The 13,575-nt window shown below is 35.9% G+C and overlaps 1 protein-coding gene across 8 annotated transcripts in view; it reads right to left on the bottom strand.

Annotated features, from left to right (window-relative positions):
- The window catches only part of BCAS3 (BCAS3 microtubule associated cell migration factor), a 372,839-nt gene that overhangs the window by 287,858 nt on the left and 71,406 nt on the right, over positions 1–13,575 (bottom strand). For all 8 annotated transcript variants that reach the window (XR_009960449.1, XM_062592657.1, XM_062592659.1 and 5 more), the window contains 2 exons: positions 12,108–12,191; positions 5,195–5,365 (listed from right to left, as the gene is read on the bottom strand). Coding sequence is in view for 7 of the 8 variants with exons in the window: in XM_062592657.1 (XP_062448641.1) it covers positions 5,195–5,365; positions 12,108–12,191 (255 nt within the window). In the remaining variant the exon portion in view is untranslated. The remainder of the gene's footprint in view (positions 1–5,194; positions 5,366–12,107; positions 12,192–13,575) is intronic.

The raw sequence follows: 13,575 nt of genomic DNA, 5'->3' as shown, positions 1-13,575 counted from the left end.
TTGATAGAAGATGAATGAAGTAGTCTTTATCTTATTCCAAAAGAGAAACAGACAAAACACCTAGGGGATCATTATGTTTACCATCAGAAAATAGTGTTTGCTTTGAGGGCAAGAGCCGAAGCTTTCTCTTCTCTTATGCCGTATTTTTCTTTGGTCTTTTTATTTTCCATATTGCTGAACAGAAGCCACTGGTAATCATGACTTCAATTATTTTAATCTTAAAAGGCAAATTACACCACTTATCCCAGTGGAGACATGTTTTTAAATAAAACATGAAAGTAACACAAATAAAAATGGACACAAATTTAATCAAGTAGGTCTACGCTTAATAAAATTAAGAACGAATGATCCCATCATCATAAAAAAAATAAGTTTGACAATATTTATAAATACGAATATCATACAATACATACACTTGCAAAGATCCCTTTATTAAGGTCCCTACTGATTTGAACCACTAAAGTTAGTGCAGGGTCCGTTTCAGTTCCTCATCTGTACGTTCAAAAAACAAACACCCCCCAACCAACACCCCCCAATTAGCCTCCCCCCAACTTATAGCTAAGGTCAAACATCAGTGGAAAAGGGCTAAAAGTGATAAATCTATGACATTAACTACTGCACTCCTTTTTATAGAATCCAGCATAAACTCAAAACAGCCTCGCGCTCAGCCTGAACCATTTATCTGAGACAAAAATGTCTTCTTGACAAAAAACAGATCTCCTTTAATAAAAGTAAGGCAGACAGTATTATGCTCTGAGGGAATCCTGTTGCTCTTTTTACATTTATATATAAAAAGAATTCTTCTGTAATACACAGAGATATAAAAAGTGAAGAAATTTGATGGCAAATATATGAGCGTTAGATTGTCGAATTAGCTTTTGTGAAAACTGTTCTTATAAATAAAAGCAGCAGTGTTAATGGCAAGGGGAATTATGTATGTAGTTAAACTTTTATTATTGAATATCCTTTATTCTTTTTGCTTTAGGATGGAGTTTCACAACAATTCTTACTCCAGATAAGCATCTTTATTTGGTTCAATTGTTATCAACTCTTTACCAAATGAAAATGAACTTTTGAAACTGCAGCAGTCTGCATTTTTTTTTCCTGAAAATTCCTCTTTAATGCAATAAAAAGTTAATGGGGAACAGAAAAAAGCACCAATCACATTTTAAAAAGATCAACATGTTATCTTATTTTTATAAGTTATTTTTAAAATATTTCCTAAAATATTTTCATGTGTTTCAGATGATCTGTGAAGGCAACACGATATATTGTTGGTCACATTGTTCTATCAAAAGCATTAAGATTCAAATTTTGTATTTTTAAATGACCACATATTTCTCTGTCAACTAAATGTTAGATGTTTAACAGATTTACATTCAGTCACAGAACTGGCGACTTTTGAGAAAGGTCATTATTGCAGACTACATGTGGGTGGCCTAGTTGATGAATTAATTAAGAATACAGAAACAAAGGTCGAAAGAAAATAATTTTTCTTTAAAACTCAAGCCACTAAAGGCTTACACATTTAATTCCAATTACTGAAAAAGGAGACATCTGTACAGCTTTAGTTTTATCCATTTCAACCAATTAACAGATTCAAATAAATAGTCATTACATCTAACTGAAAAGTTTGCTAACACTTCATTAGAAGAAGTTTAAACAATCACACAACCTTGTTAACATATTTTGGTTTACCACAAAGTTTCTTAGGCATTTTGATAATTATTTTCACTCCCTTACAAATATATCCTGATAGTCAACTCCAATAATTCAACAGCCCTATCCTTTTATTTAAAGACTTTGTAATTCAAATTTTCTTAGAATAACAAAAATTTTGAAAGTAGGAACTATCACACACAACTACTGGGTATGAGATTTCACTATAATATCTACATTCACATAAGGCAAATTAAAAATATCTTCCCCACAGATTTAACCTCTGCAAGATTACACTAAAAGATTTCTTCAATCTTTAATTGTATATTTCTCAGAGGAAAGCTAATATTATTTCAAATTATGCCATGGTAGCACAATATTATTCCATAAAATGCATTGAGTTCCACCTCACATTCAGTACACTGGATGTCTTTGAAATGGTAGACTGAATGAAAAGATCAGTGAAAATTCAAAGTTGTTCTTCTGACCTATGTCCAAAATATGTTCCTTAATCTTCACATTGGCAGGTAAATCTTCATGGTAGCACATTCACACAGAGTACCTCCACTCTTAAGGCCTGTGTTGCTAAGCTCAAAGTAAATGGATAAGCACATACGTCATTCCTCTGGTGAGCCTTTTCACACAAAAAATTGCTCCCTTACTAAAAAATTGTTTTATTTCTCTTTCAAAAAGACTGGCAAAAAGATCCTTTCTTGCCATACTTCTATTGCCTTCTTTTTCCATTTTCTTCTTCTTTTTAAAATTGCTTTTTTTCCCTTTTCTTGCTATATTTTATCTTCAAATGTATTTTATTACGTGGAAATTGCTTTATTTCATTACAATATCCCAGTTCTTAGGCTGTGCAGGTAGATGGAAACCTTTACTGACCTAAAAACCATGAGGTGTTCAGTTTACATTAGAAGTAAGGGGACAACAAGAAACTACTTCCTTTCTGGTCCTGCAGCTCCCAATTAGCCTGACGATCTTTGAAAGCCACATTCACACGCGCATGCACACACACGCAGAAATACATATTTGCTGGAGAAATCTCTTGACAAAAGGCTGCAAGGCTTTCGACTGGTAATTCAGTCCAGAAAACACCTGCTCAGCATCACTGATTCTTGCAGGTTCCCATTCAGCTTGGGAAGTGCAGTGCTTGCAGTGGGCACTGCCATCCAGCAGCACCTCAAGCCAGCAGAAATGAAATATTAAAACCCACAAACCCATGTCCCAATCACGGGAGGGAGCAGGCATGTCAGTAAGTGTTGCTTTGTACATGCTCAGACCTCTTATTTCCCGCTCGGATTCCAAAAAGCGGGTTCATAAACTAATAGCTTTAGAAAAATCCCTGCCAAGGGATAGTGTCAAGAACAAGGGACAGGGCAAGGCAAAGCATCTGATACCCAGCTGTACAACGGCTCCGCTCTGCAATAACCACTCCGCTCCGTCACGCTTCTGTTTCAGGCTGAAGCTTCAATCAATTATGCTACAAAACCTCGCCAAGATCACGCAGATAGTACGTACACACGCCACCGAAACAGTAACACGTCATTTCTTCCTCGCCCGCCCGTTTCTGTCAGCGGGAAAGAACAGGATCCCTGCCAGGCTCCGAGGCACAAGCCAATTCACACCGGCGGCAAAACTAGAATCGGCCGCACGCGAGTACGGCTGCGCGCACAAGAACTCGGGTCCTACCTGGCAACGGGAAAACCAGTAAAAGTGGCGGACAATAACGCAGTGAGGATTATAAGCACACACGACTCCTTACAGTCGAAGGTTATAATGAAGAAACTGGGGCAGTTCTGAATAACAGTCTTTACCAAGGCCACATATGAAATGTGAAATGAAGTTCATTTATGTTTTAAAATGAACTTTCTCTTTGCTAGACCCACACTTCATTAAAAAAAGTAAAATTGGAAAAAAGTTAACTCTTAAAACAAACCTTCACACACACACACAAAAAAAGATTTAATAGCATTTTAAAATTTCAGCTCACAAATTTGAACACAAGATATTCACATGATTAGGATATCTATCTAAGAGCCTCTTTCCCTCAGGGATTCAAGACAAAAAATATTTTACTAGAAATGATGGCTTATTTATATTACAACAGCATTATTTGGACAAGGCAAGTGTTATCATTTTTACAACTACTTTTTCATAGTGCCCTTTAGGCTTGATAGCTCCCTACTATTGTTAAGGTCAGAGGACAAGTTCATAAAATCTCTAAATCATACATAACAAGACATAAAAACCAAAGATATATCTCTCCCCCCACCCCAGGCCTATGTAGAAGAGTCAAAGCACAGACAATGACCATCAGAAATAATGACCGCATTAAACAAGGCTTCATGAGAAATTTATGAAGTAGAATTTTTCTTCCTTTTTTTTTTTTTTTTTTTTTTTTCCTGGCAGTATAAGGAAAGCCAACAGGTTTTTTCCAGGAAACAAAAACAAATCCCAAAGGTCAACAGACCTGAGTCTGTAGGATCTTACAGTAAGATACATGTTAATTTCAATTCTCCACTTTTTTTTTTTTTTTTTTGTAGAAGGGCCCCTCATGTTATATGAACGACCTTCTTTTGATGCTATAGTGACTTGGCTAAGTACTTCTGAAACTAGTTTTGAGAGATAACCGCATTTCAAATAGCATTTTTAAAAATAAAGTAAAACATCTTATTTTCCTCTCAGGTAAAGAAAAAATACTGTCATTAGTCATTACCCGTAATAACACATCCTAAAGTTATGGGGAAAACATTTAAAAGTTTTCCTTTTTAAATGCAAAATGTGAACATCAGGGAAAAAAAAATTTACAGAATAGTTACAGGATAATGAAACTCATGGGAATCTTCCATGACTGCTGACTCTAGAATAATGCCTTTTAAAAATGAAATTATTGATAGCAGCAAATGAGAGACATGGATATCCTTCTCTAGGATAAGGACAGTTCAAAACATAATTTAAAGTCAGTATGATTATTGGATGGATTTTTCAACAGATATTTAGCCTGATGCATTGAACAGCATAATTTAACCATGTTATTAGTAAAACAGTACAAACACTTCACTAAATATAGCCATACTCCATTACACTTCAGTTTTGAAGCTACATAAAATCATAAGGTTATGCACTTAATATCCAAGTTCACTCCTTGTTTATCTTACACTGCAATTAAACTCCCCCTATTTCTACACTATCATATTTTCCAGTCACATTATGTATTAACAAATATAATCAGACTGCATATACATTTCAATTGATCAGCCTAAATCAATGTCAATTATGATCAAGTGTTAGACAAAATGTGACACTTGATGCTATCAAGTATCATATAAATATGGTCTAAGGACAATATATATTTTGGCTTAAATTCAGCCCCAAATAGGATTTTGTCACAGCTGTGTGTGCCTGTAAAAGCTTTTGACCTAGCAAAAATCTCATCTATTATTCATTTTCAAAAAGCATAAAATACATTGCACTGCTAAAATTTCTGTGAAAACAAATATACGTTCTGTTTCTGAGCAAACTGTATTACCTGCCCTTCTCCAACTGTCTCTGTATCAATAATAGTGATGATTCCTGGCACCAGAGGACTTCGACGAATGTTGGTATGAGCTAAAATTTCTTCTTCAGTTGCTCCTGAAGGCAGCGTCCCTGTCAGCTGCGTAACTACTTTCCCAACCATTGTAAGTCCAGTCTTTATCGTCTATAAAAAGAAAGAGAACCAATAAATAATGTTTAGGGCCCCTTTACAGATCTACCTTGAATTTTTTCTTGACACAATTAATACTGTAAGTAGGCTGCACACACACAATAGAAGCACACAAAAGAAGTATGTTTTATAAGTGATATATTAACTGCGAGAGATGCTGTATGTAACAGTAATCTTTCGAAAAGATTTAGCATCCTACCAACTTGATATAATTGGGAAATAAACATATTTTAACTGGGAAGTTCCAATATAAACTTCAAGAAATACTCATTTCAACGTTGTCTAAATGTTACGGCTTTTCTTCTTCAACTTCTTTATATACTTATTCCACGAGATACAGCACATAGATAGAAGGATCAAACGACTAAGCAAAGAGGGGTGGGGAGTGTTGCATACAAATACCTATAACCAGCAACGCCTAATGCTGAAAGAGTAATAGATGTCTTCAGCACAAGTGCAAAAGCCAAGGGATCTGGCCTTCGACGGCGTGACAGGGCATTCACTTGTTTTCTCAGGAAGTTGCACTTTGTAGCACTCTGACTGAATCTGGGACTCAAACCCAACACTCCGTCCTTTAGGTGACGCAAAGGACAACTTTGCACAAAGTACGCCAAACCTAACACACATAACGTGACTGGCCATAGTCCACATGCTTTCCGAACTTTGATTTGAAAACATATTCAATGCATTAGCTTTTATCCTCCAAAGATGCTGAAGATTAAAATAAAATAACATAAAACCATTTTACATGAGGGAAGTGGGAGAGTAAACACATTAAGCAAGATAAAAGGTAAAAAAAACAAACAAAAAAAAAAAAAAAAACTACAATTCAAAATATTTTCTCCTATAAAGAATTATGTGAATTTATTATGCAACATAAGTAAGAAATAACAAAAGAGATCAGAATAGAATGACACCATAACACGCCAACTCTTAACTAAAAAGACAAGCTAAGCTGCCTGCTAAATTGAAAAGGAAAAAAAACATACAGATCACAGACTGAAACCAAGAAGTAGCCACAAATCAATTGCAACTGCTTTGTTTAGTGCTAAAATCTCGAACTGCGGTGATTAGAAAACACATTAGTGTTCATCAATTAGCAGCCAAACGTTTGTTTTAATAATTCATAGGAAATGACTTACACAAAGTCTGTTAGTGTGTTGTCAGGAAAACCTCTGAAGGGCCAACAGAATTAGGCGCCACACTGTATTGATGGCAATATCTAGCCAGGAAGCCTGATTAACCTCTGAGATGCCTCAGCTGATGTACTTACCCCATTAATGCTAATGGAGATGCTACCACTTAAAATCGAGCCGTGCCTTTATCATAGGAATGTCTTCGGGGTTTAAAGTCTTTAGTAATATCCTGTCATTTGTTTCTTATTATTTCTTTTTATACTTAGATACAACAAATGAGAATAGACCGATCTTTAACAGTGGCATTTAGAAGACTGAAGAATGTAGCACAAAATAGATAATGAGAGCCAAAGAATAGACCTAAAAGTCAATGTCATCACAAGAATGCATTTCAGCAGACTTTCTTCAGAAAAACTGACATGAAAGTCTTCTGACCAATATAAGACCATTAAAAAAAAAAAAAAGAAAGAAAAAGAAAAAGCAGTTGTAGTTTTTACAGCAAGAAAGAAAAAGCAGCATGGAGATACTATGTGGCAAAATACTTACATGGATTAGAAGAATCATAATCGACATATTTTTAAAAGTATCTTCAATATTTTAATCAGAGAAACTGGATTACAAAGTGCTAAGTATACAATTTAAGGCTCTTTAGAGAAAAATTAACATGCTTATCTAAAACTGAATTATTGTTACATGGTACAGCAGACTGTGACTGCAGGGCTACTGAGAATTAATAGGTGTATAAAGATGTGGCCAAGGCCATTAGCACAGAAATATCAGTGAAAAAACATTATGGCACTTACTTCTTTGTGCTATGTGTATATTTGCAAAAACTTCTCCGGTAATCTTTAACCTTTCCCATGCCATATCAGCTGTCCCCTCTATCCATTAGAGCTAATGACCTTGCTCTCACATAAGCTGTTAGTACTCATTAAGAAGTTATCAGGTAACAAGAGAAAACAGATGCAGCCTTTGCTAAATCACTTCACCACAAGAGGATTAAAAGATACGGAGAAAGAATCATCTGAACAAGTTATTAGGTGAGAAGAACTTGGTTTATAATTTGATGCTAGACATTCGACAGACCAAATACATTTTAATTTGAAAAAGGTTAAAGTTAGCACTGTCCTGATTCCTTTGTCATGGATGAGAACTACTAGTGTATACTAAGTGAAATTTTCTTATAAAATCAAAATACTTAATCCAATTCCTTTTGTAAGCAGCGATGCACATTGTGCAAACATACAAATTCTTTGTATGTTGATGTACACCCTTTGTAAACCCTATCTGCTTAAAAACAAAGCTGTTCACATTCATGCAAATATAAAGAAACATATATTTAATTAAAATAAATGTATGCACTCACCCCCACTTAATTGAAAAATAAGTACATCTTTAATTAGTTGAGAAAATTAAAATGCATCATTCAGTGATTGTCCGATTGTTTTGTTACAACAAGGTCTTACATCCTTTTAATGACAAAACAATATATTGTTCCTGTTTCTCATAATAAATAAATTTCACATGCCTTATTTGTTTACAAATGAAAAATTTATAGAGAGGAGAAAGAGACGTATCAAAAAGATATTCATCTATTTAAATGTGAATGCCTTTGTAATCAACAAAAAGCCTCATTTTTAGTCTGAACAACATGAGCATGCAATCAATTATAGATTCAAATTCAAACTGTTTTTCTTAAATGTTGCTATTTTACAAAGCTGTTTCATTTCCCCACTTTCATCAGATACTCTGAAAAGAAGTAGGTAAGTAGGTAGGGAAGAAAATCTATTGGCAAATTCATCTTGAACAGCACAGAAAGGCCACTTGCTAGGAATACATTCTGCTGGGGAACATCCACATGAGCACCACTCCAATAGAGAGTGAAGGGACACCTGACTGACCAACGGACACGTCAAGACCAGACCTCTCTTCAATAGGACACTAAAAAAAAAAAAAAAAAAAAAGAAAAAAAAAAAAAAGGAAAAGGAGGATGACAAGCATGGATACACAAATATTTCTTTGCTTATGTCTGCTTCCGCACCACATCCAAAACTACAGATAACTAAAACAAGCAAATTCACATTTGAAAGCTTATCTGAGACCAAGCATCTGAATACTGTCCAATCACTAATGCTGCTAAATAATAAGGGGTTTATTCTTAAAGACAGCCTATGTCCATTCCATTGTGTTTGCTCACACTGACCGTGAAAAGCTTCAACTCGTAGGAAACAGTATTTGCATTTTTCCTAACTCAGCATCTTTGCTAACATTAACCTAACTTGAAATCTTCACACATTTTATCTTCCCAGGAATTTTTCACTCAGTCAAATTAAATAAGTTACCAGAGCTTTTTAGAACACGCTAACACAGAAAACAATCAACCAAATGGGAGGAAACGAAAATAAAGACTGAACTAGGAAAAAACCCTATATATTGTTTCAACAAAAGCAGAAGGCAATGCTCTTGGCAAAATGCATCTAAGGAGAAATAGCAGAAAGTGTAATATTCAAAGTAAAATTCTTCCAGAAATTTTAAATTCAGATGAGAAGATGACATAAAGGAACTTTTCACAGTATTACCAGAACACCACCATGACTTTTGGCAGCAGTGGACACCACGCTCCACTGCGACCTTGATTTTGAGCTGGATATGCTGTGCTAACAGGTGAGCTCCCGACTACTGAGTTCTTTGATTTAGCAGAAAACTCATCTATATTTTCCACATGAAGTACAGTTAAGTATACAGCGGTACATCGCAGCAAGGACACACACATTGGTTTGTGTTACACTATAAAAATGAAAATATGACTGCCAAACACCTTCTGTGAACTTGGGTCTGCTAACTCTGAAAGAACTGGATATCAAAATCCCAATCTCTTCTTCCTTCCTTAGAAAAGGTCTGACAGGTTAAGTGAACCACAGGCTGCTCAAGTGTGTCAGCCTGCATGTCCAGGACCTGTGCTAGGGCAACCCACGTGGTGTCTGGTTTTCTGCTGCATCTTCCTCCCTAATCTATAGCCAGACTGGAAACCAGGAACAGTAGTAGTAGAACAGTTACTTTTAAACCCCTCAGGCAAATATTCTGGCTGGCAGTAGGCATATGAACAAACTTAGTTGGCAACTTCTGAGGAAAAATGACTTCCAGACCTCTAAGCTACCAATCAGCCTAACTCCCGATGCCTCTGGGAATCCAGTGTAAAAAAAGGCAGCCTAAACCACACTGGGGCACTGAAGTGATTAACACATTCAAAATGTTTCATCACTTCCCCCTCTCCATGATCCAGACTGCCAAACAGCAGCATTGGCAGTATGTTCAAGCTTGAACCGCTGCTGCGTATTACTCTCACCTCTCCACGTTCCACGTAGCTTGGAGGAAGAAAGAAAGGTGAGTTCACACCTGTGGTTGTGAAGCCAGCAAGGGAGATGCAGGGATATCGCTGTCAGCTGGTTCAGGTACATCTATACCTCATCCAGATGCTTCAACTCTCTCCCTTCCGCATGCCCAGGGCCATCTGAATCTTCCCCTGCTAGTATGCTCACTTACACCACAAACAGGTATCCCATTTAAACATCTATCTCCCATGTTATTTGCACTGCATGCAAGACACTCTTCATATATAATCGGGGTCACTGTTAGCTATGGCATAGGGATCTCAGCACTGAGTAAAGAAAGCAGAATATCAAATATTGTTCTGACACAGATGAAATTTAAGCTTTGCCTTTTTTCCTTTACTATCTATCAGCTCCAAACTCTTTCCCTTTACCATTAATAGGCAACCAATATTAAATTTGGAGGCATGGAATAACACATGAATGGTTTGCTAATAGGATTATGCAATTTCCTAACTTTCACTATTACTTTATACAGAGGCTAACAAGCTTTTCTTTCCTATGATTATAAAAACATTTTATCTTCAGTAACTATTTATATGATGCAACATCACCGCTTCAATGTATACACTCAGTTTAACCAGAGAACTTCTGGATTATGATACTTGACTAGTATTACTCAGGAGGTAAGATCACCATCTTGGTCCTTACTGCATTATAACATAGAATCCATGGTCTTTGGGCACTAAGTACTGCAACAGACTTAAAAAAAATAAAAAATAAAATAAAATTAAGAACTTTATTCTGTGAAAAAATTGAATAGAAACAGTGCTAGTCTTCAGAGCCCACTGGTATATTTTGACAATCACTATATGGATTAACAAAACTTTGGTTTGTTCTTCAGTCCTGACTTGGCTAGACTTTGGCAGTACAGTGATCCATTTGTAAAAATTTGACCACATCTGATCATAACTGTGGCTGCTTATGCTATGCCAATAGGTTTTTTAAAACCTATCTGCATCATAAAAACATGTTAATAATGCAAAGATTGAAACAGTTTGGGGAGATTTCTCCCCTCCTCCCCCCCCCTTTTTTGGCTGATGGTGAAAGAGTGCAAAGAGATACAGCAAATTTCATAAGGATATTTCAGAAGACGACCAATTCAAATTCCCCTCAACAATGTTAAAAACTGATTTTTTTCCTCCCTCTCCAGCCACAAAAAGATTGTGTCCAAAACTATACTGGTGGAATATGTTCCTTTTCGTGTTTTATTTGTTTTTACATGAGATGGCATGACCTATGTGTCTCTCTGTGGGTTCTTATAACTGTTGCTTTGTCCAGGAAAGTTGGGCTTTCTGTTCTGTGCTGTTATTTAATTCCTATTATTAGATTTGTTTTGTTGTGTACATCACAAATGAAAAGGCTAGTGGTTAGAATGAAGGCTTCTAATCAGCAAAGTTTGCCACACAATGACAAAAGATACGTATGTATGTACGTACGTGTGTGCATGCGTGTGCGTGTACGCGCGTGAAAGAACGAACTTGGCAAAATGCTGCAGGCAAATCCTCAAAGAAAGGGGTAGGGGGGAGGAGTAAAATAACTGTTCTGCATACTCTTTGGCTTGTCTAAGATTTTTCCAAGCCACGGTTGTCTCCTCACACTACGAAAACCCAGACATTTCTCTGAAAACAGAGGGAAATCATAATGTCATCAGAACTAAGAAAACCAGGCAATAGAACCTAGATATAAACAATTATTAATAAACTCTAACCTTCAAAGAAAACTACCAATTAATCAGCTACAGTTCTGTGCTGTCATCCTTCAGAGAGATTAAAACGTGTAATGCTGATGTGATTGAAACCAAAAAGCAGTAAGCATTTGTGAAGTTAGTTTCTATGATGCTAAAAGATCAATAATTCTAGAAGTTGATTTCTAATCATATAGGCTTATAACATACAAATAGCCATTATTCAAATCCATTTTACTATGATTTTCCTATAGCAGGGGTCACTAGTAGCAATAGGCACTTGCAGTAAATAAAAAGTCAGTTCTGAAGGACAGAAGTACTTTTTGAGAGATGGAAAATAATGGCTACCCAGAGATTTGCAGGATCAGGACCATATACACAGTGCTAAGACTAGCACACTTCTTACCTTATTTTTTTCGTTTGTGAATGAGAAGAGGAAAACAAAAAAAATCAGTACAATTCAGCTGGAAATCTAATAATCATCTTACAGGATAACCTCTCCCTGCAGTGGATGGTGTACTCACTTTGGCAGCACTTATGACTGTGGCAGTGTAAGACTGAATGTTGTCTCCACAGGCTCCACCACGGGACTGATGGCATCGGATCAGCTACAAGAAGAAAGACAGAAACCAAGCAACTACTATTAAACTACACAAACCCATAACCCATTACCATAGCTCTTATTTATCATGTGTAGTAGTGTGTTTTTCCCTACAAATAGCAAAAAGCCCTGCTGAGACACTTAACCCCTTTTTATAATCTTCTGGGTGCCACCCAGACTGTCGCATACTGAACTCCAGTTTTCAATTACAAGATGAGTAGTCACTAAGAATTCATAAACTTTGAAACGGTGGGATTTTTGGTCTGGCAGCAATACCACAAATAAATTTAAATAAATATAATCAAAAGCTTTAGCCATGTATATGTAACATTAAATATCTGACATTCTAAGAATCTGAATGTGGCTTTCCCCTCCTTTTTATGACTAGCAAGCAAAGAAATGACAAAGGAAAAGAGCTACTTTAAACTTTAATAGATTAGAGGAATGTACATGGGGTTTACTTTATATTGCCTTCCTTCAAAAGTAATAAATCAAAACAAGACTTTTCTACCTGCCATCAACCTACAAAAGCAGTTCTTGCCTTTGAACCTTAACTAACAAGGAATAGGAATATTCTTACTAAATAAAACAGTAAAACAACTATGGATGTTTATTGCTGGTGCACAGGCTATGTTGCTTGTTTAACTGTCACTTCTAATATTTTTCCTAAAAGAAATGTTAAAAAAATTCACTGAAATATATATTTGTTTGCTTCTGCAGACATTCCTTTTCTGCTGATGTAAAATATCTAAATAAAAGTAGTTAAATTAGGGAGAAAGGAAAAGTCCACAGTGAATATATCTGGGAATACAACAGTAATTTAAATTCCTTTCTGATATAATTCTTCTATTAATTGGTTACTTACATTTCTGGCAGTACTTCTTTTTAAATCTCAAGCTGGCTGAGAAGTTTTATAAACCATATAGGCATGGTATTAAAGGGAGAGGCAGGCCTGAATTTGACAACAAAACAGTTGGTGCTTGAAAAGTAGAGCAACAAATAAATTTATGAAGTCCACTTCCCTGATAACTTTTGGTTCAGTTCTAAGAGGAGCTTGTTCCAGCCACAGGTGAAAGAGAACAAAAACATTTGCTTCAAAATAAAAACAAGGCATTGGAAGCTGAATTTAGAAGATTTCAAACACTTCTAGCTTTAAAATACGCAATCACTTTTCTAGCATTGGGGGGAAAGAGTGATAATTATTTTCCTTTGTGTCTATTTTCTTCTCTTGCTCTTGGAAATAAGCAAAATAAACTCAACATTTTCCTTTTCTCTGGAGCCTACCAATTTCAGACAGGGAGTCACAAAGTGGGCATTTTTACTGCTGTTTCCAAACCTATGAAGGAAATTACTGTAAGAAAAATTCATGGCCTTCTTTCTGACTCAGTTTC

The sequence above is a fragment of the Rhea pennata genome, chromosome 20, assembly GCF_028389875.1.
Source record: "Rhea pennata isolate bPtePen1 chromosome 20, bPtePen1.pri, whole genome shotgun sequence".
NCBI classification, from domain to species: Eukaryota; Metazoa; Chordata; class Aves; order Rheiformes; family Rheidae; genus Rhea; species Rhea pennata.
The sequence above is the reverse complement of the archived record's forward strand: the minus strand, read 5'-3'. Positions and strand labels throughout refer to the sequence as shown.